The following is a 26,731-nucleotide window of genomic DNA, read 5'->3' on the forward strand; positions in this document are numbered from 1 at the left end:
CAAGGTAAGAAAGAAAAAGTCCTTCCTTATCCTTTACTCCTCAGAATGCTCTGCTAGCCATGGCCACCTAAGGCAGCTGGCTGGTTCAGGTAAACTTAAGTTTTTCCAGAAACACCATCTTGATTTCACAAAAACAGGAGGTTTTAAAACATCCTGTTTGCTTTAAAAGGAACCCTGCATGATCAGACAAGTTCATCTTGTTGGATAGATATTTGTATGCAGCTGTTGCTGACATGAGTTTGCTGCATGTTGGTTTTGTCTCCCTGCTGTCAAAGCGGTCATTCCTCTAAGTTTTACCTCAATAAATTGACTGGATTCAGTGTATCATGGAAGCGTGCCAGGAGCTTTCAAAATAAAAGTATTATGTACATACGAACAGAGTTTCTCAGAAGAAACGCTAAAGTGGACTTTTACTTTGAAAGGCACAAACAGGAAGTCCTTTGGTTTTGTGTTTATCTTTACCTTAACCTTGTGGAAACAGAAAGCCTCATAAAGAAGAGAAGTTTGGGCAACAGCTTTTTTAATCAGACACATTTTAGCTTGTGTCCTTCATCTGGTTCATCAAGAAACAGATTTCAAACATTTTCTACCCATGTGGATGTACATATTTGATACAAGAAGGTAAATATGGCTCTGTATTTATCATTTACCATCTAGATGGACAGATAGCTGCTCGTGGTGCAAATACAAAATAGAAGAGACCTCAAATTTTAGAATTCTCCTTGCTTGAGACGTGCTGCGTTTCTGAGATCAGTCCTAACACTGGCTGCTAGTCTAACACAGGTTACTGCATAGGAACGGTGACGTCACGGCGCCAGCGCGGACCAAAACATGGCGGTCTCCTGGTGAATTTATAAACTCAAACGACTCAAAATGCAGATATCTTGTGAGTATTTTAGTTCAGCATGTATATGAGAGGTACAAATATCTATCCAACAAGATGAACTTGTCTGATCATGCAGAGTTCCTAAAAAAACAGAGTTATCCAGAATGCTTCATATGCAAATAGATGCACATCTTGTCAGCCTTTGTTAGCACATGCTAGCTTGTAACTTGAAGCACAGCAGGCTGTGCTGAAAAGGAAGAGTTAAACATTTTGTGAATTTCTTTTGTTAATTCAGCTTGGGAGAGGTCAAGTTGGAGATAGTAAAGTTATCATACAGCCAGATCATGTTAAGTTAAGTTGTTGAATTTATAGACTTCTCTCTATCAGTATAGTTATTTTACTGTTTTTTCCTCAGTTGCTTCAGTCACTTCCTTTTTAAAAAACTAAAATTGTTTATCGACAGCCTTTTTTTACATGACAAAAACTAGATTAAGACTAACAAAAATAGATCTGTGATGACTAAAACTGACAAAAAGTAAGTTTAGTTTTCATCAAGATGAAAAACTAGACTAAAATGTAATGTAGTTTTTGTCAGACATTCAAAATTTGTGATATTTCTCCTCAGTGGGTACATCTGTCAAAAAACAATGCAGCTGTATCTATTCTGCCTCTCAACTGTAGAAAGCAGGGACCCCAGGTTTGGCAGAGTACACTTGAGAAGTACGCTAGAGAATAGATGCTTGCACTAAAAGTAAAGACTAAAATGTGAGGACTTTTTATGGACTAAAACTAGACTAAAATGTTTTGAGTTTTTGTTGACTTAAAGTAAACTAAAACTAAAAAGGGTTGAAATGACTAAAATGAGACTAAAACTAAAAGACATTTCATCTAAAGACTAAAACTAAGACTAAAATTGAAAATAGCTGCCAAAATTAACACCACATGCATTCATCATTCTATGCATCCAACGTTCATCCATCCATCCATGCATGCATCCATCTGTTCATACGGCCACTAAGTCAGCCATTCATCCTTCCATCCATGCATCCACAAACCGTTTATCAATCCATCCATCCAACATTCATCCATCCATGCATGCATTTATCGGTCCATCCATCCATGCAACCATCGAACGTCCACCCATCCATGCATTCATCCATCCTGTCATCATTCCATGCATCCAACGTTCATCCATCCATCCATCCATGCATGCATTAACCCTTCATAGATCCATGCTTGCATCCATTTATTCACCCATCCATCCATCCATCCCACATCCATCCATCCATGCACTCATCCATCCATTCATGCATGCATTTATCCATCCATGCAACCATCCAACATCCACCCATCCATGCATTCATCCATCAACAATCCATCCATGAATACATCCATTAAGTCAGCCATTCATTCATCCATTCATTCACCCATGCATCCACCAACCATTCATCCATCCACACTTACATCCATCCATTCATCATTCAGCATTCATCCATCCATGCATGCAAGCATCATTCATCTGGCCATTCATCCATCCATGCTTGCATCCATAAAATGATGAATGCATTTCTCACTCCCTCCATTCATCCATTCATCCATACCTTGCATATGCAGAGAAACACTCTAGGTATGAGTTTTTAACAAATTTTTGTCTACAGTTTTTAAAAATGTGTTATAATTAGAATTAGTTCAGAAGAATAGAAGAAAGGTGTGTTTCCCTCCTAGAGTAAATGTGTGACCTGAAGTCTGATATCTTTTACAGTGGACTTGGTCAGGGATCAGTGCCCAGCCTGCAGCCAGACTCCATGTTTTACGGTGTTGTGTTTTTTTTGTGCAGAGCTCAGTGAGCTGCCAACCTGCTGCCCACCTCACAGAGAGGAGAGAGAACAGATTAATCCTTATCTGACTGAAGGTGTGTGACATGCTGCTGGACCAGGTTTGATGCTGCCCGAGGATCATCATAATCTCCGGGAGGATTCAAGGAGCAGGTAGGCTGTTTGTTTGTTACCTGTCAGTGGATTAGGAGGTATCTGAAATGTTTGAATTACAGTGCAGCATTTGAAGATGAAGATTTAAAATCAGATGTCATTCTTTGCATCAGATTTCTTTCTTTGCTTACAGTTTTTAGCCAAGATAAAACCCTACTATTTGATTTTTTATTTTCTGAAAGCATTTTAAACCAGCAGTCCTCTGTAATTTGATTCAGGTGGTTAATTGCTCCAAAAATGTACAGGTTTACAAAAATTCAAGATTAAAATATCAGTGTTTAATCCGATTTTAAATGCTCTGCAATCAGTGCTCTTCAGGGAGTTTTTGAAATGAAAATCATTTTACAGAGACTCAAATTCTACTTAGTATACAAAACAATACATATACTAAACAGTTACATATGGAAATGCACAAATGAAGATTTTTTTTTCTATATTTTCTATTTGAAAAAATATTAAAGCAACAAGGCACCAACATTGATATAGGTCAATATTTGTCTTTGTCAGCAGTTCATGGGAAAACTCTTACTAGGTCAAATTTGAATGAATTACACATTTTTATTTCTACACTCAGTCTATCATTTAGTTTTATTTCTTAAATATTTTAACTTTTCCTGATGTCCCTAAAGGTTTTGGCCAGCCTATTTCATACATTCGTGATCATTTTACAACCCTTTTTGTCCTTCTGGATCCTCATCAAACACAAACTGTCACTCAAATGAGAAAGACACTCCTCAGTCTATTGAGCTCAGTGACAACATTTTAACAGAAAATTATAAACATTGATCTAAAGTTTATTTTTCTTCTTTTATATATTTGGCTGCATTCATTTTCCTTCTTTTTTTGTCTTCTAGACATCACATTCAGCAACTTCCATAGAATCTGTAGTGGTAGCTATGTTCCTGTTTCTGAAAAAAACAAACAAACATGTTTTTCTTGTTGATTCTACTGTTGTGCCTCTTAGATTATGCTCCCGTTCACATACACATACACTATATATGTGTGTGTATATATATATATATATATATACAGTGGTGTGAAAAAGTATTTGCCCTCTTTCTGACTCCTGAGTTTTTGCTGATTTATCACTCTTAAATGTTTTGGATCATCAAACCAATTTTTATATTTCACAGAGACAACCCAAGTAAATGGAAAATGCAGTGTTTGAATGATTATCTAATTTTTTAGGGGGGGGGATCCAAACCTATCTGGCCCTGTGTGAAAATGTGTAATTGCCCTCTGAACCTAATAACTGGTGGTGCCACCCTTGGCAGCAATAACTGAAATCAAGCGTTTGCGATAATGGGTGATGAGTCTTTCTCATCACTGTGGAGAAATTTTGACCCACTCTTCTTCACAGAGTTGCTTTAACTCAGCCATATTGGAGGGTTTTCCAGCATGAACTGCCGTTTAAGGTCACACAATAGTATCTCAGTTGGATTTAAGTCCGGACCCTGATTGGGCCACTCCAAAATCTTAATTTAGTTTTTCTTGAGCCATTCAGAGGTGGACTTGCAGGTGTATTTCGGGTCATTGTCCTGCTGCATAACCCAAGAGTGCTTGAGCTTGAGGGCACGAACTGATGGCTGGACGTTGGCCTTCAGGATTTTCTGGTAGACAGCAGAATTCATTGTTCCATCAATCACAGCAAGTGGTCCAGGTCCTGAAGCAGCAAAGCAGCCCCAGACCATCACACTGACACCACTGTGTTTGACTGTTGGCATGATGTTCTTTTTATCAAATGCTGTGATGTTTTTACACCTGATGTAAAACCTTTTTGCCAAAAAGTTCAACTTTTGTCTCGTCAGTCCACAGAATATTTCTCCTAAAGTCTCGGGGATCATCAAGATGTTTCTTGGAAAATGTGAGACGAGCTTTTGTGCTCTTTTTGGTCAGCAGTGGTTTTGGCCTTGGAACTCTCCCATGGGTGCCATTTTTGCCCAGTGTCTTTCTGATGGTTGAGTCATGAACTCTGACCTTAACTGAGGCCTGTGAGGCCTGCAGGTCTTCTGATGTCGTTCTGGGTTCTTTTTTGACCTCCTGGATAAGTCGTGGTTGCACTCTCAGAGTGATTTTGGTTTGCCGACCACTCCTGGGAAGGTTCACCACTGTTCCTTGTTTTCTCCATTTGTGGATAATGGCTCTGACTGTGGTTCACTGAAGTCCCAAAGCCTTGGAAATGGCTTTTTAACCTTTTCCAGACTGATAGATTTCAATCACTTTGTTTTTTCATTTGTTCTTGAATTTCTTTAGCTCGTGGCATGATGCGTTTCTTTTTGAGATCTTGTAGTCTTCTTCATTTTGTCTGACAGTTTCTATTTAAGTGATTTTTTGATTCAACAAATCCGGCGATAATCAGGCCTGGGAGTGGCCAGTGAAATTGAACTCAGCTCTCCAAAAACTGTGGTTAATCACAGTTAACTCATGATTTAACAAGGGGGGCAATTACTTCTTCACACAGGGGCAGAGAGGTTTGGATTTTTTCCCCTCTTAAAGAATTTAATAATCTTTCAAACACTGCATTTTCCATTTACTTGGGTTGTCTTTGAGAAACATAAAAATTGGTTTGATGATCTGAAACATTTAAGTGTGATAAATCAGCAAAAAACTCAGGAATCAGAAAGGGGGCAAATACTTTTTCACACCACTGTATACATATAGTCTTCTTGCTGTCTTTATGGATTTTAAATGCTGATATTGCTTTTGTTTTATATTATAGATATTCCTCAAAAATGGATATTGTATCATCTCATTTGATTTTTTAATTGATTTTAAGAAACTATAGCCTGAGCTTCTTTAAGTGGGTAAAAATGACCCACATGTAATCCCTATAAAGTATCACGGGAACCTTTGATTCTTCTCAGCTGTGGCTATCAGGGCGATATTTGGTGTAGACTGATTACACTAAACTTTATTGACAAAAGTATTCACACACATTACACCAACAAGAGCTGTAATGACTTTTATTCAAATAAATGTTCTTTAATATGGAGTTGGGCCCCTTTTGCAGTTATAACAGCATCCAGACTTCTTGTAAGGTTTTCCACGAGATTTTGGAGCATTTCTGTGGGAATTTTTGCCCATTCATTCTGTAGAGCATTTTTGAGGTCAGGCACTGATGTTGGATGAGAAGACCTGGCGCTCAATCTCTGTCCCAGTTCATCCCAAAGGTGCAGGATGGTAATAAGGTCAGGGCTCTGTGCGGGCCAGTCAGATTCCTCCACGCCAAACTCATCAAACCTTCATAGTCCTTGCTTTGTGTTGCGGGGCACAGTCATGCTGGAATAGAAAAGGGCCTTCCCCAAACTGTTGCCACACAGTTGGAAGCATAGCATTGTCTAAAATGTCTTGGTATGCTGAAGCATTAATATTGGCCTTCACTAGAGCCCAAACCCTGAAAAACAGCCCCGTACCATTATGCCTCCTCCTGCAAACTTCACAGTTGGCACTAAGCAGTCAGGCAGCTAACGTTCTCCTGGTGTCACCAGACTCAGCCATCTGACTGCCGAACAGAGAGGCTTGATTCATCACTCCACAGAACATGTCTCCACTGCGCCACAGTCCAGTGTTGTGTGCTTTACATCACTCTATCTGTTCTTGACCTTGAACATGATGTGAGGCTTTCGCCCAGCCACGGAAACCCATTCCATTAAACTCCTGATGCATAGTATTAGTGCTTACATTAATGCTAGTGGAAGTTCAGAGCTCTTCAGCTATTGAATCAGCAGAGTGTAAGACTTCAATACACCATATGCCTTAGCAGTCATTGACCCAATCGTTGATTTTATGTGATCTTCTGCTTCATGGCTGAGTTGCATTTGTTCCAAAATGCCTCCACTTTGCATGAACTTCTATTGCAAATGTGGCGTCCATCACAGTACCACTCTTGAAATCACTGAGCTCTTCAGAACGACCCATTTAGGATCACAAATGTTTGCAGGGTGGACTGCATGGCTAGGTGTTTTTTTTTTTTATACACCTGTGGCAATGGTTGTGATAAAACCACCTGAATTCAATAATAAACAAGTGTGGCTAAATACTTTTGTTCATAATGCGTGTCTTTTCATGCATCAGTTTTTGCAAACGGTTAACATCATACCTCAGGAAAGAGTTATTCAGCACCTTAGATATTCACATATATATATATACACAGGAGCTGTTTCTAAGTTTGTGATGGTGAAATCTATTAACAAATGAAATACTTATAACTTACCGAGATTTTAATCATGAATTTATGATTCAGGACACTTCATTATATAAAAAGTTCAGGTTTCATACTGAAATTTTAAGTCACTGTAGAACAAATAGTACCATTTATATCATAAAAACTACCATGCCAGGCCAACTGCAGGCTGCTACTTTGCATCAGTTTCATTAAGGCACAAATTTAACAGGTTATATCAGGACATAAAGACAAGATCTTATAACAAGGGTTTACAATTAATTGCAAATTAGAATAAATTGTAATATGGCCTGCTGCAATTTTCACATCTCAGACAGTGCAATATTTCTTTAACCTGATATGAGGCAAACTACAAGTCTGATACCGGTTTTTGCAGCAAAGATTTTATGCTCAACACATTTTGCAGCTGCAAGTTTCTTTTATTTATTTTTCTTAGTTTTTTTTTTTTTTACACAAAAATCCTACTTTCCTTTTTCATGTATGTGTTTTTTATCATCCCCTTCAATATAGGAATTTATATCAAATTTGCTGTATGAGCCAAAATTCCAATTAGATTTTTTAAAGGGGACATAGTTTACCCTTTTAAGACAAGTTTATATTGATCTCAAAAACATGCCTGTGAAGTTCGTTGCTGAAAAAACACTCCTGTATTTGATTTTTGTATGTCTAAAATCCCCTCTGTTTCTGGAGCGAGCTGTTTCTGTGTCTGTGGCTTTAAATGTTAATGAGCTGTCTGACTCCGCCCCTGACCATGGCCCTTTCAGGATGTAGCTCTCCTGATACTTCTCTCAGCTGCCAGCTCAGAAGAGGATCAGGAGAGGAGGGTGGAACTTTCCTCTAAGCGGGGAGGGCCAACCTGGGGGCGGGGCTAACTCCCCATATGACATCATGAGGGGAAAATCTGAGAACAGCTTGTTTTAGCACACATTTTCTGAAAGGGGGAGGAGGAGAGGGGCCGATGGAATGGATTTTTCGAGAGGGACCTAATGCAGCCGAGGCCCTCCACTTCATACCTGAAGTCTCGTCTTCTAATACCGGATGTCACTTGAACTGAACGTCTTCTTCGTTGTTTTCCTTGTGCATCGCCGCCATAGTTATGTAGGCCGGTCTGCCAAATAAAAAAATACAAGTAGACAAAAAATACGTGACACACTTTCTTTGTTTGTTTACAGCGGGGCTTCAGCAGGACCATGGCAGGCTTACAGAGATCTTCACAACATCCACGGCTCTGTTTGATCATCTGTGCTTCCTCCATTTTACTCCTCATCCTCTTCAGCAGAGGTACGTCCACCAAACCTGTTTGGTGCAGTGTATTCATGCACCCATCTTCTAGACTCTATCTCTTCAGCTCATTTGATGAGTGCACATTTTCCCAGTGTGTAATCTAGATTTTACTTCTTTTCTTTATTTTCTGTTTCTTTTCCTGTTTTATTTTTTCACCCTCAGATTTAAGAGACAGGCGGCAGGAAGAGAGGTACACAAGAGACCTGGACAGCCTTTTTGAGTCCACAGGTACTCCTCATTTCATCACCTCTCTCTGTTTTTAAGGTTTTATGTATTACTGCTTTACCTGCTGCAGAAAATCAGAAAAGGTGTCAGTGTTCACAGAGAGAAATGGAACAGTTTTTCTTTCTGTCGGAGCAAAACTCACACCTCAAACTTTATTTTGCTACTGCTCTTGCATATGAGGAATCAAAGCTATCATTTCATTTTAAACTGGCTTTTAACACTTAGGATCATTTTTTAACTGAATGAGGAATATTTGCTGCCATCTATCACCTCTACACCTTCACACTGCAAAGAATACAGTGTGGTTTATGTGCCATAATTCAAAGTAATGATGAACTTAAAAAAATAAGAATGTTCTCTGTGGATGTGTTTGGATGATTTGCTTCATAATGTCAGACTTAACATATGAAATATAATCAATAAGAGACACCATCAGTTCAGCAAATGCCCCTTCTGTCTTCACCGACCTCTACTTATTCAAAAATATTCCACCCCAGAGACCAATCCCTCGAGGAGATTGTTCCTTTTATGCCACTTCGGTTCATTTCACAATCAAACATCTGCATTTAGCTGACTCTGCTGATTCCATAAAAGCAGAATAAGCTCCCATTGACGTTACTGTCTGCTTTTATTTCCCAGAAATCCCTGCAGAGCACATTGACCCCGCTGCCATCGACCTCACCCCCCTGGTCAATACTTTAATAAATTCAAGCCAATCGGGTACGTTGTCATAATATCACTCATGTGGAGATCAATTCTTTGCTGTAAATCTTTCATGTACACTGTGATTAAACCTCAGCTTCAATCTGCTCCTCTCCTCTTCTTCTTTTTAACTCAGAGGTCAATCTTCAGGGTTTGGTTTCTGGAGATATTATGTTCACTTCAATGCAGGACTGCTTGTGAACACCAATCTAAGCCTGCTAGTGACAAAAACAAGCTTGCAGTGGTTTAGTTGTGTGAACTAATATGTTACCAAACATTTCTTTTCTTACTGTACCTTCATCTCCTTTTCTCCATAACAAATCCCTTTTTCTGTGGTTAAGTTCAGGCCAAACTATGTCCACTTATAATCTCTTATACAGTCCAGTGCATGATTATTTATGTCCCTGTGGGGGCTCTTATCTTGCTGAGTGAGGAGGCTGAAGAGTTGGGAATGCACATGTGGGGACGCCTTGGATGCTGCCAATCCAATCCGTGTCGATGAAGTTTTGGAGCACTTCACCTTCCTTGGCAGTGTAATCCACCAATCTGCTGACTGCAAGGCTGAGATCAACTGCACACTCAGACTGAGCGAGACAGTGTGGCGTTCCCGGTATCTGAGGCTTTCGGTCGGCAGCTGAGCTTTTACAAGCACCTGGCATGCTTTCTGTGGCCTGATCTAGCTCAACACTGCGTACCTCCTGGAGGGGTAAGCTGAGAAGATACCTGGAGAGATGGGACATGGGTCTGGCACAGGCCTGGAGGATGGCCATCAGGAGACCAGGGCAGTACAGGACCAAGGAAGTGCCAAACTGGAATATGCTCCTGTGTGCTTTGTTGTGTTTTTACACTGCCCTGCAGTCTCAGAATCTTTTAAGGGCATAAATATTAATTTCTCTGAGATCATCTGGAAAAGCATGCACAAGCTGCCAGCGTACAAGCACAAGGCTTTCATCAGTTTAAGATTACAGTTGCCAACAATTTGATGGTATAAGAACTCGTCACAAATTTGACGTCTCTTTAAGACTTAATAAGACATAAATTAAGAAGAATCTTAAGAGGACAGGTGATTTAGGCCTGTTGACGTTGCCATAATTCTTATTTCTATCTCATTCCAAATATGTTTATTTTTTTAAGCTTTACAGTGAAATGATTTTTTTCCAAGTTGTTCTTTGTTGTTCTTGTTTAATTTTTTGTCCCTTGCAGTCAACAGCAGTACTATCACTTTGATTTTTCTCTGCAGTAAAGGCACTTTTAATGTAGGATACACCATTCATGATAAAAATCATCCTGATTATGTATTTCTACTTTATCCTCTTGTCTCATCAGGCTCTCGTCAGCTCTTCTCTCTCCTCAGTGTGACGTCGTACAGCTCTCTGGCTCTCCATAAACTCACACTGTTGGTCTACAACAGTAAGTTTCTACTTTAAACTGACCTTTTGTCCTCTGGAGCTCTTCAATAACGGGATAGAAAATGTTAAAAAAAAAACAGTACACTGATCCACCTGAAATTGTTCTGGGGTTATGGTATAGTGGTGCCAAATAAATTGGAATTATTGCACAAAATATCTGTGTCACTAGTTCCATCTAGTGGTCTAAATCTGTAAATGCAAGTCATGCAATTGTACCTTGTAAACTCCAAAACTGCACTAACCATTTCATTAGGTATACATTTTAATTGCTCATTAATATCTGATCAGCCCAAAGCAGATCTGGATAGATGGACTGTACTGCCCCTAGACATGACTAATAGGATTGAAACTATAAAAATGAATGTCCTTCCCTGACTTTTGTACTTGTTCCAGTCCCTTCCTGTGGAGGTCCCCCCTAGGGATTTTAGGGAATGGAATAAAATTATATCAAGATTTGTTTGGAATAGTAAGAGGCCCCAAATTGAATACAAGACCCTGCAGTTACCCAAAGATGAGGGTGGACTTTCTCTATCATGTGTGGAGGACTATTATATTGCTGCCCAGCTAAGACCTCTTGTTTGCTGGTGTAACCCAAATTACTCTGCTAAATGGAAAGACTTGGAATTAATGCAATCTGAAACACCAGCAATGTCTTTACCAGGTGACTGCCAACATCATAATCCTCACCTGGATAAAATAAATTGCTGGACCGGGGTTGCCCTCAAGGTGTGGTTTAACACCTGTAAAAAACTCCATCTCGAGAAACATGCAAAAATATTGAAATGGGTGACACATGACTCAGAGTTTAAACCATCAGGTCTAGATAAGCGATTTCGGCAGTGGGCACACAATGGTATTACAGCTTACTGCACTATAGCCAATAAGGACGGCCTGCATCTCTAAATCATACAGACTGGGTAGAGAGGATATGTTCAGGTATTTCCAGGTCAGAGACTACTTCAACAAGGAAATCAAACAAACAGACAATGGGAATTCCAATTTGATCAGTATATTTACAGATGCATATAAGGCTAAAGACAGTAAACATTTAATATCACAAATTTATAAAGACTACAAAACTCTAAGAATCATTCTACTCTCCAGGTTAAGCAGAAATGGGAAGGGGAGTCTGGCTTGGAGATATCTGATGATGTCTGGAACTGTATGGGAGGGTCAAGCTAAGACCACCAACTCCAGAACCTGGCGGGAATTCTGCTGGAAGAACATAATAAGATTTTTTGTGACTCCCAAATTGAAATCTAAACAGCAGGGTTTTCAGGGACAGGATAAATGTTGGAGACAATGTGGACAGACAATGGCAGATCATTTTCATATATTCTGGGCCTGCCCCCTTATTCAACCTTATTGGCAGGAATTTGCTGGAGAAATTCGGTCAATTTTTGGTTTAGAGGTCAACTTTTCTTTTATTACATTGTATTTGGGTAAAATCCCGGTTGGACTTATGGCCCAGGATATTCATCTTTATAAAGTGCTCCTGGCTGCAAGTAAGAAGGCCATCACACGGAAATGGCTGCAGATAAATTTGCCATCAAGGAATGACTGGATTACCATTGTTAACGAGATACAATGTATGGAGAAACTGACCTTCACCCTAAGATTGCGGGCTGAACAGTATACTAAATACTGGGAAAGGTATACATTATATTCTTTAACATGTAACTCATTGTATGTGTGAAAGATCACTCTACTTTGCACTAATGTATGGCCTATGTCACCCTTGTCAACCTGTCTGTTCACTGATATTTTCTATTTTTGTCTGTTTTTATGCTTTCTTGTTTGTACTTTATTGTTGGAAAAAAAGAAAACTTGAATTAAAAAGAAAGTTTAAAAAAAAGATAATATCTGATCAGCCAAATACATGGTAGCAGCCAGTGCATTCAGACATGCAAACATGATTAAGATGATTTTCTGAAGTTCAAACTAAGCAGCAGAATAGGGAGGAAAGGTTATTAAAGACCCTGTAAAGGGAAAATAAATCTGTATTTAGGTTTGTTGTATGACAGGTCACTGTTTTATGAACCCCCCAGGTCAAATTTCAGTCAAATAAAACATCTCTAAGTTTATAGAATTAAGATTCAAATCATGAAAAATGAGGCAGTAAAATCTACTCCAGGATGGAGTGGGCACGTCTGCTGAATGAGCTGAAGCTACACACATTCAGGAGAAATACAATCCTCGCAGATTTAAAAATGTTGTAATCTGAATGGAGAAAATAACTTACGCTATTAGCCTGTCTGTTGACCTTTTGTTGACCTTAGGAGAAGGCTCAAATCACGGTTATGTTGCTTTAAATGATCTGTAGACCACTGAGGCTGACAGATTTTGCAAATTTTTCTCATAATGGACATAAAAACAGTGTTCAACTGACTGCTAACTTCCAATAAAGGCAGTGACATCAGCTAACAACAGACGGGACTGAGATGAACTGCTCAGTGTTGCCAACTCCTCAGTAAGAAAAGTGGCTATAGAGTGGCTAGAAGTCATGCATAACTGTTCATGTGCATGTAATTGTAATGGATGCTGTCAGAGAGATGATATACATTGTGGGAGAGACAAAAAGTGAGTAAAGAACACCCTAAACATGTTAAGAACAACAAATGAACTTTCTTCTGTCCATTCTTTTTTTTTTTTAAAGTCACAATTCTTACCCTCCTCCTTTATCCGGGCTTGGGACCGGCAAAAGTGATCCAAAAGACACACTCTGGCGGAGTTACTTTGTTTTTTGGGGTTTTTTTTTCGTTTGTTTGTTTTTTGTTGTTTTATTTTTTAAGTTTGCTGGGGTAGTATACAATGAAATTGTCAATGTAAACATAACAGATGACTCCCCTCGGGTCCCCAAGGATCCTCTCTGATTCTGTCATATCTGGACAACAGTATTGTCTGTTTAGCTGAAGTCTGCTTGGACAGGTGACCTGCTGCAGCCAGGTTGACTCAGGTGTGAAGTGGGGCAGGGACTGAAGGAGAACAAAGGGAGAAGGTGAAATGATTGGAGAGGATTTGGCTGGTGCTGCTGGAAGAAACTCTGTAGATCTCTGCAGGGCTCTGGTCTAGAGAGAAGACTGAAGTCTGTGCTATCGTTGAAAAATGGAGGACAATGTTCCTGGTCGCTCATCCTGGGTCTGTCCCGCTTCCTGTATCTGCTGTGAAGGTCTTTCTTTCTTTAAGGTCCCTATCCTGTCGTCCAAAGACACATGACAAAGAAAACAATCAAACAGCATCCAACACAAACCTATCTCATAAACATGCATGAGAATCAAACTCACCTTTAATGTTCCAATAACAGACTACATGAATTAATTTGTGATGATCATGCACCTTACCTGCGGTGTGAACCGCTCATAGATTACACTTTACTGATCTACTTATTTTAAGCTTATTTACTTTGATAATATCTTGTTGATGTCTGCAAACTTGAGTACATGAACCTCATGAACACTTGTGACAGTGTATTTTGTTTTTGTCAGACGAGGCTCCTTAACCTCATCTCAGAAGAATTAGGACACTGAAGTGGGGCTATTCTCCCACAGCTGTGGCAGTGCTTGATGGGCGTCAGGGAGTTTCCACTTTGAGTTGGTCCTGTACGCCACATCTCTGGGGACCACTGCTGCTCCGAGATCCCCTGCAGTTCAGCCTGGGACTGTGAGAGACCCAGTTTCCATGTGTGGCCACGAGGAGGCACTGCAGGAGTCTTGGTGGTGGAGAGGCTGTCTACTAGATGAGGAAGAGTCTATAACACCTCCTCTTGTTTCAGTCTGTATTTTCAGTCCGCCATTAGCAGCTGCTGTTAGCAGAGAGACAGGAAGAGAGGACAGGACTGCATGTAGAAAATACTGACTGAAGACTAGAGGACAGCAGCAGATGCTCCACACACCCTGTGTGCATGCACACTCACACACACACATGCATACGACACACAGACAACATGTAGACAACACACAGACAACATGCAGACAACATACAGACAACATGTAGGCAACATACTGACATCATACAGAAATCATGCAGACAACATACAGACAACACACATAGAACATACAGAAAACATACAGACAAACCACAGACAACATACAGAAAACATACAGACAACATGCAGACAACATTCAGACAACATGCAGACAACATACAGACAACATGCAGACAACATACAGAGAACATGCAGACAACATGCAGACAACATACAGACAACATGCAGAAAACACGCAGACAGCATGCAGACATCATGCAGTCAACATACAGACAACATACAGACAACACGCAGACAACATGCAGACAGCATGCAGACATCATGCAGTCAACATACAGACAACATACAGAGAACATGCAGACAACATACAGACAACATGCAGACAACATACAGACAACATGCAGACAGCATTCAGACAACATGCAGACAACATGCAGACAACATGCAGACAACATTCAGATAACATGCAGACAACAGACAACACGCAGACAACATACAGACAACATGCAGACAACATACAGACAGCATACAGACAACATGCAGACATCTTACAGACAACATGCAGACAACATGCAGACAACCATGCAGACAACATACAGACAACACGCAGACAACATGCAGACAACATGCAGACAACATACAGACAACATGCAGACAACATACAGACAACATTCAGATTACATGCAGACAACAGACAGACAACATGCAGACAACATTCAAATAACATACAGACAACATATCGACAACCTACCAACAACATACAGGCTTAAAATGTTCTGTTTAGAGGTAGGTGCATCTTGGGACAGCTAAGGTCTTTACATTGATTATATAAACTACAACACATATACTTAAAATGATTAAGTTATCTTAATCTTATAGAACTAGAACTTAAGCTTAAAACTTAACACTATGATATTTACAAATCTTATCAACTAATGTAAAGACAGTATTCTCAGTTCTTTACTCTCTTTCTGTGAGGAACTTCAGGCTGTGGTTCTCCAGAGATATCCACATCATGTAGGGGGGAAAAAACCCCACCCTGTATGAGACACGTCCACATGAACCCGTCCTGAATCGTCCACTGATTCAGTGAACATGGGACAGTTCAGTCTCTCCCAGAGTTGCTGCTTGATACGCCGTCCAAGATCAAGGCTGTAGGGACGTGCATGACCACTCTTGAACATTAGCATATCATCTACCACGGCGTGGTAGAGCTGCTGGTACTCTTCCACTGAGCGACCAGCGATCATCAGTGGCTTGTTACTGAGCAGTGCAGCTGTGGGAGGCTCGGGACTGGTTATCTCAGAAGGCAGCTCAGCAGGTTCTCTAGAGCTCTGAGGCCTTTGGACCCAAGATGGAAGGTCAGCACAGTTGGAGGGCTGTGGTGCTGGATCTAAAAATGTAGTACCTAAGAGGTAGGTGTATCTTCAGGCTGTGACGGTCTTTACATTGATTATATAAACTAAAACACATATACTTAAATGTTAAACTTATTGAACTACTACTTACTGAACTTAACCTTAAAACTTACTACTATAATATGTAAAAATCTTATCAACTAATGTAAAGACTGTATTCTCAGTTCTTTACTCTCTTCCTACGAGGAACCTTAGGCTCTGGTTCTCCAGAGATAACCACATCATGCAGAGGGGGGAACACCCCCACCCCGTATGAGACATCCACATGAACCTGTCCTGAATCGTCCACTGATTCAGTGAACATGGGACGGTTCAGTCTCTCCCAGAGTTGCTGCTTGATACGCCGTCCAAGGTCAAGGCTGTAGAGACGTGCACGACCACTCTTGAACGTAAGCATATCATCTACCACGGTAGAGCTGCTGGTACTCTTCCACTGAGCGACCAGCGATCATCAGTGGCTCGTCACCGAGCAGCGCAGCTGTGAGAGGTTTGGGTCCGGGAATCTCTGAAGGCAGCTCAGCAGGTTCTCTTGAAGTATGAGGCCTTCGGACCAAAGATTGAAGGATAGCACAGTTTGGGAGCTGTGGTGCTGGATCCTGAGTGGGCTCTGCTGGATGCTCTGCAGAAGGGTCAGAAGGAGGGGAGGTCCGCTTCCTCTTCTGAGACCGTTTGGAAGCAGGAGCTGAATAATTATGATCCTAGGAAAGAAAAAAAACAGAAGATGTCAGGCTTTGGTGAACGTCTCAGCAGTAAACTTCTACTGAGCATTTCAGGTTGTAGCCTGGACCCTGATGAAGGCCCCAGGCTGAAACACGCTGGTCTATTAAAGTTGTTCTCTGGTTGTTGAAGGGACATTTTGAAGAGTTGGTAAAGCCAAAAATACCTGAACATGACTGCTGCAGGATGGAGCGCCACTGAAAGCTCCATGCTTTCTCTCCGCCCGGTGTGCTGAGATCCTCCTGGTCTTGCAGTAGTTGTGGTCCTGGATGTGGGTCAACACAATCTGCAACAAAGACCCAAACACGGCTTCAGGAATACAGCAACAACACACTGAATGAAGACTTAATAATGATGTTCTGTAGAAGTTTAAGCATCTCATGGAAAATGTTTCTTTTCAGGAGCTTTAGTTGCCTGATTGACCTCTGACCTCATTCTCAAAGTCGCATGCTCAGCACAATATGAGCTGCTAGGCCCGTGATTCCCAACAGTTTTTCCTGAGGGTCCCCAGACTAGTATCTCAGAAAAGCTGGACCCAGGGATCAAAAATCAAACATGAATTTTGATTGTTTGACAAAATCCCATCAGAACAGGCCTACATACACTTGTTTAGTGTGTTTGTTTTTCTCAAAGATCTATTATTACAGCAGCGTATTAGGGCCGCTCTAAAAATGACAATAATGTCAACATTTGCAGGAAGAGAAATGAATTTTCAAGTTTAAATTGTTGTCAATTTAGAAGAGAAAAGATTTCAGTTTAAAAGACTTAAATATGTACGATACAAAACTTCAAATTTTTGAGGTTATAAAGTTAAAAATATTGGATTGTGTGGAAGAAAGACAGAGAAGAAGAAGCTGTTTTCAATGTTAAAGTTCTGCAGTTGAGAGTCAAATAATACTTTATACTGGGACTGAGCAAAAAGGAAGTACTTCTGACTTTAGTATCATCTCATTTTCATGATCATCTGGACTTGGAAGAGACATTTCTGTAAACTCTGGCTATCCAAAGCTACTGAGGCTGGGGAATTAATCTGAATTTACATGAAATCACAATGTCCCAATGCAATTTGTAAATTGCATCTTTTTATGACTGTAATTTATCAGGATATTGACGATTTTAATGTGTTACAAAAGAGGTCGTCTAGTTTGGACTCTTCAGATTAATGATGGTGTGATCACTGCTGGCCTAAATCCCTGCTCAGAGTTTGAATATTTCTAATAAATATTGATGTAACAGATGTAATAACATCATTCTCAGTCAATCATTGAAGCTTATTGATTCTCTAACTGATAAATTGATCCGCTGAGGTCTCGTTTTCACAGCAGGCCTCTGCGCCATTCCGGTAATCACCGGAGATCATCTAAGAGTTCAGATCTTACATTTTCCATGTCAGGAGTTGGTTGTTTCGATCTCGTGGGATTCAGGAAGTTTTTATTTCAGGACAGAGTGGAGAAATCCTCAGATGAAGCGTGAATTATTCACAAATCGTCGACAGCGTCGTCTCAAAGTGTTTCTGGTGACAGTTGAGGATTTTGTTTTTGTTTAAAACTGCGCTTTGATTTGATGACGCACTTAGAGGGAACCATGGCAACCATGGAACCATGCACGGCCATTTTAGGCTCACGTGCGTGTTTACAGTCAGCGGACGCACTGATCAATTTATATTACACAAGACAATCAAAGTACACAACATTTACATGAGTTATTATTATTATTATTATTATTATTATTATTATTATTTTACTTAAAAGCTACAAAACAAAATGCATCTTCAGTTTTCTTCGCACCTGATGGAGAGTCTACAGTCACTTTTTCCTCCAACAATTTAGCAGAGGTGGAAAAGTCCCAGACTATAACACTCCAGTAAAAGTGCAGTTACTGTGGTTGAAATGTTCACAAGCAGAAGTAAAGAACTAGTCTCTAAATGTTCTTCAGTAATAGTGAAAGTAGATCATTCAAATGTACTCAAAGTACTGAGTAGCTACTTTTGGCTACCCAAGAAGCTCGTGCAGTAAAATCTGATCTTTCCTTGATGTGCAACAACAAGAAGAGAATCTGAATCTCTAAGCAGGCTCTTTATTATAAGGTGTGACTGAACTTTCAAAGTCAAATGCTGAAGTTGTTTTTGGATGAAATGTTGAGTTCATGTCTCTCTGTGTGCTACTGACCGTCATGCGTAATCAGAACCAAACACTGGCCAGTTTGGTGTCTTTGACAGAAAACTTTAGGCCTACATTTATTTTATTTTCCTAAATACTTGAGGCTTTTTCAAATATAATGAAGTACAATACTTCCCTAAAAATACACTCAAGTACAAGACACAAAAACACATTTCATTACAGTAAATTGAGTTAATATAGGTTGCTGCATTCCAACTTTGTAATTCAGACCCATGAAAACAATAATACTTATGTAGTCTTTGCTGTATGTAAACCCAGATTTTATCTCTTCAAATGGATCAAATTTAGTTTTTTATAGTCATGTTAAACTGATCGTTGTGTTGTGCGCATTTTACGCACACTTGGCACAGTCCCTCTATCTCCTGACGCACAAGCAGGGTCAGTCAGAAACTACCAGTACTGGCCGTCGGTGTTATCCATCAACCAGGTGTGCAGTTTTGCACATTATTCAGGTGTAATAACACATTTTGGCGCAAAGTTAATCTAACCCCAGAGGAAAGAATTTTATCATCCGGATAACTCTGATTTTATTCGAGCTTGTATTTGTTTACTCTTTTAATGTTGTGTATTAAATAAAAAATGAACAAAATCACAGGGAGAACAGACAGACTAATTGAAAGTGATCTTCTCTGCTTGCAGAATTTACAACATCTTCATAGTCACGCACTGACTTCTCCAGGAGTAAGACATTAATGTTAAATCAGGAATGATTATCTTTAGGTGCCAAACCTTCTGTTTGTGCTGATTTTGTGACACAAATACTCTGGCACCATCAGGGCTTAACTTTTACACTTTTACACTCCCCCTCCCTGATCCACCTTAAATACATGGAGCATGTGGTAGCCAATCAGCTCCTGGGGACACCTTATAAAGGGAGGTATAGGGAAACCTCTGGTCACCCTCTTACTCGCTGCTTCTTGGCACCTCCCGGCCTCTGTCTGCTGCTTCCACAGGTCCATGTAGGCTGCTGTTAAACTCATGGATCGGGAGTTTGTGATGTGATGTTTTTATTTATCTCGAACGTACAAACAACAACAAAGAGAAGAATATATTGCTCAGTGTAGTTGTGTCAACTTGCCGGTCCAATTTCATACACATAAATAAAAATATACATATGTATGTATATACATACACATACATTAAATACATATCTACATACATATACACACATATATGCACACCCCACATTGTTCGAGAAGGGGCAGAATGAAGCTCAATGCTTATCTTGTCCTGCCCCTACCTTACATTACCTTATCAATTAACAGTATTGATAAGTAATTTTGATACCTGAGCAGTAACCTATATTCTTACCTGTAACAGTGCAACAATTGGGGATCGGGGGTTTGGTCACAGAGTCCCGGATGTTCAGAAGAGTCAGGCGATCATACACATAACACACTCTGAGTTAAAATAAGCAAAAACAGGTCAATAAACAGAAGAGACAGACAGCCAGCCACAATGTCGCCGTCTTTCCAATGCGCCAATATTCATTTAATATTAATATAAATAATATTGATTATACATACGTAATGATATATATCTTTTCCACTTTAAGCAAATCCATCTTTTAAAACTACTTCAGCCTGAAATATACAGATCAAATGTAAATGATATTTGGGGGATTTTAAGTCTTTAAAGGCAAATATGTTTCCACAGCTCCACTGTAGAGCAAAATCACAAAGACTCAAGTAAAACACACACACACTGATTTTTTTTTACACACACACACCATTTTCCAACATATCCACACCCACTTATGTCAGCAGCAAGGCCACCCCTACAAAAAACAGTAAAAAGTGACATTTAGCTGAGCTTTGAATAGGGGAAAGTAGCGCCATCTGGTGGACAAACATAAAAAATAAAACTTGAAAGCTCCTAGTCTAATTTAAAAAGTTGGATTTTGATGTAAAAATTCCAAATTGTAAAAAGTCAAAAATAAATTTGATTGTGAGATGCAAAATTGAAATTATGAAATGAAAACAAATTGATTTGTTTTTCATATTCCTGGCTTTTTCTAAATATTTTCATGTTTTACGTTTTCACCTTTGGAAGGTTAAGTTCACATGATTGTACTGTATTAAATCTGCAGACCTCATACCAGCGGGCCAATTACAAAAGAAATATGATATGATCTTGCGGGCCGGGTAAAACAGCACCACAGGCCGGATTTGGCCCCCGGGCCTTGAGTTTGACACCCCTGGCCGTCTCTGTTTGAATGTGAACAAGCTGCTTTTTGCCTTCACTTGATTTCTTACTCTACCTGTGGTTCTGTTTTCTCATACAGCCACTTTTTGTGTGTTTTTCAGTTTCCAGCATTAAAAGTATCGAGAGTAACGTGTTCAGGAGGAGATTCTGCTACTGTGTCACCAATGAGACCAACGACCTCACAGGTACACGACTTTTCATCATTTTAAGTATCAAATCCTTACATTTGATGAAAGTTTCACTCTGAAATGACTTCCTTCAGACTTTACGGCCATTCTTCTGGATGTGATGGGCAACTCAACCACTTACCTTCAGGAGATCTTCAAATCGGCCTCCATATTATCAGGTGGGAGGATGTTGAATGAGGGCATGCCTGCTTTGTATATCTATAGGCTGTTTTTTATAATGTGATGTGTTTGTGTCTCAGTAAGCCAGAGGAACAACTCAGACTGTATTTACATCTGTGTGATGGCTGGAAAGATGGGTAAGTGTCTCAGTTTGTTTCTTTTCAAGTCCCCAAAGTCAGTCACATGACCATTTTATAGCACATTATCACATTACGTCATGTTTGCAGGGTGAAATTTGGGGTTTCAGGAAGTCACTGAACTTCTCACTTAGACCACCTTAACAACAGAGAGGCAAACGTGTTTTAAAAAAAGTTTTTTTTAAATTTACTTTTTCGTTTGAGTACAATTTGACCCTTTGTTTTTCAGTTAGTGTTCCCTGCACTGTAAAACCAAGCATGTTAAAAATACTCAAAATGTTAAGTTTTCAAAAAGTGGAACTACATTTTTAGAGTAATCATTTGTATATTTTATGGTTTAACTTGACTTGAAACGATCAATTTTATCTTGAACATTAAGACCACCCAAAGTCAGCCAGATTCAGTGACAGTAACTGAAAAGTAGGAAATCCTCTTACATCATGTTTAGAATCAGTGGTTCTCAACCTGGGGGTCGAGAACCCCTTAGGGGTTGCGAGGCACTGAGAGGGGGTCACTAGATGCCTTAAAAACATAAAGAATGTTTTTAAAATGAATTTAAATTGTATATTTTACCAATTTTATAAAAAATATATGCATGAAATTAGTTAAATGTAAGATAATAACATGGTCGTTTAGTGATATTTATGCTGAATTCAAAGTAAATAAACCATCTGTAAATAATAAGTCTGCACACAGAGTTGGTTTGGCCCCTGACAAACCCAGAGAACGACCCCTGCCCAGCTGTGAGTTATTGATAGTATCAGTGCATGTGTGTTTAATCAGTAGCATTGGTGTTAGCGTCCTGAATAACAGTTTCATCAGTTTTTGGAGATGAAAAGTGTGTCAAACTGTTTTTTGGGTTCCAATGTTGCACTTTTCCCACCAAATTTTGCCACAATTTTTCCCAATTTTCATTAATTTTGCATAATATGTGACCATTTTTGCCTCTTTTTATCCCGTTGTTGCCACTTTAGATCAGCTTTGCCACATTTAACCTGTTTTCATCACTTTTCCCCACCATTTTTGGCATTTTTAACATATTTTTGCCACTTTAATCCAACGTCACCACCTCTTCTGTTCATTTCTTCGTCTTCTAAGACATTTTGTCAGTTTAAACCCTGTCCACCACTTTTTTCTGCCTGTTTTGCTGCTTCTAAACAATTTCTTTCCATTTTCCACCCATTGATGCCTCTGTTGACCCTTTTTTTGTCGCCATTAACCTCTTTTAAGTCTTTTTTGTAACATTTCACTGTTTGTAATGCCTATTGTTGCCAGTTTAACCAGTTTCCACCTATCTTCTGCCTCAGTCAATGAGTTTTTCCAGTATAAACCACTTTTTCTCCACTAAATCCCATTTTACCACCTCTTCTGTCCATTTTTGCCACTGTAAACTCAGTTCTGCCTCTTTAATTCATCTTTTACCACTTTATTTGCTAGTTTTTGCCACTTTAACCCATTCCTACGACTTTTTCCCTATTTTATTCCACTTTTATCTATTTTTTCTACTTTTAACATTGCATTTCACCACCTTTTCCTCCAGTTTTTCCCATTCTTACCCATTATAGCATTTTCAGTTCTTATTATTTCTGATTTAAAGAGAATGGATTAACATTTTTAAGATAGCTACATACTACAGCACAAACTGATTAAAAAAGAGTGGCTATTATTCAGGTTACAATAAAAATGGATATCCCAGCTTAACTTTAGTGGACCACGATTTTGCTGACCTCCATGTTCTCCCAGTGAGGCGGGCTTCTAGAAAGCTCTCCCACAGAATCAAAGTAATAATTTAAAGAAGAATCTCTAACAGGGTCAACTAGCTGATTTCAGTAAAACATAAACTTCCTTCATAATGTGAGTAGCTTAAAAAGACAGAAGAGATGCTGGGTTAACAACTGAATATTGGCTCTGACAGTCATTGTGTGTGTTTTGATGTGTGTGTTTTGATGTGTGTGTGTGTTTTGTTCAGGCAGAGAGGTGCCAGAGCTGTGGAGGGTCGACTCCATCACTCCTCTGTTTAACCAGACCATCATTGAAGGACAGAGAGGTTTGCTATAAATGCAAAGCTGCTTATGCAAGGAAAAATAAGAGAGCCACTAGGGGGCAGTATTGATGCAGGGCTTAAGTCTTTAATTCACTCTGAGATGCAAAGATACATAGATTTTTTTTTTTTTTGCATTAACTGGAGATAAAGGAAACTAATGATCATAAAACAGCTCTTAAACTGTTGTCAGTGAAAATCCTAGGGTCTGTGGCTCCTTGTTTGTGAGTGAAAAGAATAAACATTGATATACATAGTATTTACTAAAGAATTAGAGAATAAAGTGAGTAAATCATATGAAAATAAGGTATGCTTTAAAACATGTACTACTTGGAGTATTTAAGCTGTAAACCTCTTCGGTCCATCACGTTTTCTCCTCTTTTCTCTTCTAGGTAACGTCTCCTCCATCCGGCTCCCCGTGGGTGAGTAATCCAGCATCGTTATGAAAGCTCGCTCAAGCATCTGTTGTCATCTTTTGAGAAAAACTAAAGAGGCATTTGATTCTTTGTGTCCAATCATCTATTTAAAACCTCAGAATGGCATCAACTGCCCACGAATCTGAGTCACGTCTCTCCATCTGGGATGAGCTCCATGTTAACCAGCAGAGTCCACTCCACGGCACATGGTAAGTCTCTGCAGGAGGCCTGTGCATGTTTGGTTCGTTTCATCCAAGCGTTGGCTTGTTTGAGTTAATCTGGCAACTGCAGACGAGTTACGGGGTTGCTTTTAATGCTTAGTGCTGGTTATTACACCTGCTGCGTAGCTACACATGTCTGATTAAAAGGTACCATATGAGATGTTGATGTACTGTGTTTGGACTTTTGTAAGGTGCAAGAGAAACGGATTATTTAAGACCATGGCCTGCATCTTTTGTTCCTTCTTATATGTGTCATGTTTTTGTCAAACTCAAACTTCCACCTCCTATGGTGTAGATCAGGGATGGGCACCTGTGGTGACCAAGAGGGCTGCATTCATTTTATTGCCAATACCAAAGGGCAGAATTGTTACAAATGATTGGATTTTCTTCATTTAAACCATGTGATTAATAATTCAATGAACGGAAGAATGCGTTGCTTCCATGACCATTTATTATGCCAACATTTATCTTTTTGTACTCAAGTGTAAATGCAAATAGTTGATCTAATGAGGAACACTGAATTAAATTAGTTTCAAGTTGTTTTTTTAAATGCAGTGAACATGATAGTTACTTATTATTTTACTTGCATGTATTTAAAAAACATATTAAATAAAATCTGAATAAATTAAAATTGTTTAAATTGGATAAATAAAATTGAAATGAAATAACATAATCTAATAAGAATCAATAATTTTCTGAACAAATAGAAACTACAAATATATTTTGAAAATAAGTGTAAAATAATTTAAAATAAATACAAATGAAAAAAATAGGTAAGAATGAAATATAAATATTAGAAAAAAAATCAAAAGGAAAAAAGTTTCAGTTTTTTTTGGTGAAACAAATAAAAAAAACTAGATAATAGCACTGGCCATGTACCAGTAGTGAAAAACTATAAGAGAAATGTTTCTGTTTTCATGTTTTCATTGCAATTATTGCCCTTTTTTCTTAAAGTTTATTATTATAGTTGCTTCAAATTAACTTTGGGGCTGAACTGAGTGGGGTAGAGGGCCACATGTGGCCCCTGGGCCGCCAGTTGTCCACCCCAGGTGTGGATGCATGTTATGTCATAAACTCTGGATTTCAAAGTCAGATATCTGCATGTGTGCCATAGTGATGCATAGATAATGACAGTGGACCTCCAAAATCAAGTAAGTTCACCTTCTTGCCCAAGTGAAGATTTGGGCCAAATTTGGAATGGTCACAGTGACTTGACCTTTGACCTCCACAATGTATTCAGTTAAATCTCAGTGACCAGTTTGTTGTATATGACAGGAAGTAATGCAGTTTATAAAAACTTAAATAATTTTTTAACCATAAATCGTAGCCTCTTACTTCGTAGGCCTGCTGTTTGCCATTCCAGTGATGCTGTCCATGCCTTTGTAGCCCTTACAGAAGCTGAACTAGTCAGCCTGGAACTTGGGTGACCTTCCAGGACCTTTAAAGATTAAATCCACACCAGTAACTCAGATACTGAATGTCCTTTTTATCCATTTTTTGAATCAGTTTTTTTAACCATTTCTCACTAGTGGCTAATGCTAACCCCTACATTTGCCTTGAGATGGGCTGTGACAACCAGTGGCAGGCTGTTCCATCATATCATTCTGCTTTGTCAACATGTGCAGCTCGCCTCTGCACAGATCATGCAGGAGGAGAAGGAGAGCCTGTGGTGTGGCCCTCTGTGTCCCTGCAGACAGGAACTGCTTTGAATTATTGCACCAAAACCCCACTAGACATGTCCTTTTTTTGTGTTTCATTCATCAGTTTCATCTCCAACAGTGGAGGAAACCGCTGATCCAACAACAAAGATGACCACAACATCTCCACAAGCTGCTCCAATAGCACCCCAAAGACAAACTACAGTGGACAGATGGGACACAACAACACAAACTACACAAAGAGAGACCACACAGGACGTAACACAAGCAGCAACGACAGCACAAGCAAAGGATACAGACAAATCCACATTTATGACAACTTTACAAGCAGTCACATCAATGCAACCGACTACAACCCAAGAAGTTACAACTGCTCCTCCTTCTCCAACCACAGCTACAACACAGACAACCACTGCTTTAGCTGAACTGACAACATCCTCACCAGAAATTAGTCCAGCCCTGCTAACGTCAGACTCAGAGCATCCAACAACGACCCAGCTCATGACCTCTACAGCTTTTCCAATAAGACTCTCATCTGCAAGTCCGACAGCAGGACCCACGCTGGCAAAAAGGACTACAGAGCCTCTAAGCAAGAGAACTACAACTCCCAGCAAGTCTACAGAAATTGAAAAACCAGGTAATAACTCTTACATACAAATCTATGCTAGATGTATAACTCCACTTCCAAAAAAGTTGGTGCGCTCTGTAGAAAGTATAAAAAAAACCCCAGAATTTCCAAATCTCATTAACCTATATTTTAGTCACAATAGAGCATAAACAACATATCAG

The 26,731-nt window shown here is 39.4% G+C and overlaps 1 protein-coding gene across 2 annotated transcripts in view; it reads left to right on the forward strand.

The window, feature by feature from the left end:
• Positions 1 to 847: 847 nt before the first annotated feature.
• The window catches only part of LOC121520548 (HERV-H LTR-associating protein 1), a 42,887-nt gene continuing 17,003 nt past the window's right edge, over positions 848 to 26,731 (forward strand). For both annotated transcript variants that reach the window (XM_041804050.1, XM_041804051.1), the window contains exons 1-13: positions 848 to 886; positions 2,664 to 2,814; positions 8,170 to 8,278; positions 8,444 to 8,509; positions 9,146 to 9,226; positions 10,535 to 10,618; positions 21,224 to 21,307; positions 21,385 to 21,468; positions 21,550 to 21,606; positions 23,576 to 23,653; positions 24,040 to 24,069; positions 24,183 to 24,272; positions 26,049 to 26,579. In XM_041804050.1, coding sequence (XP_041659984.1) covers positions 8,188 to 8,278; positions 8,444 to 8,509; positions 9,146 to 9,226; positions 10,535 to 10,618; positions 21,224 to 21,307; positions 21,385 to 21,468; positions 21,550 to 21,606; positions 23,576 to 23,653; positions 24,040 to 24,069; positions 24,183 to 24,272; positions 26,049 to 26,579 — 1,276 coding nt within the window. In that variant the 5' untranslated portion in view covers positions 848 to 886; positions 2,664 to 2,814; positions 8,170 to 8,187. The remainder of the gene's footprint in view (positions 887 to 2,663; positions 2,815 to 8,169; positions 8,279 to 8,443; positions 8,510 to 9,145; positions 9,227 to 10,534; positions 10,619 to 21,223; positions 21,308 to 21,384; positions 21,469 to 21,549; positions 21,607 to 23,575; positions 23,654 to 24,039; positions 24,070 to 24,182; positions 24,273 to 26,048; positions 26,580 to 26,731) is intronic.

Source organism: Cheilinus undulatus, linkage group 13 (genome assembly GCF_018320785.1).
Source record: "Cheilinus undulatus linkage group 13, ASM1832078v1, whole genome shotgun sequence".
Taxonomy (NCBI): Eukaryota; Metazoa; Chordata; class Actinopteri; order Labriformes; family Labridae; genus Cheilinus; species Cheilinus undulatus.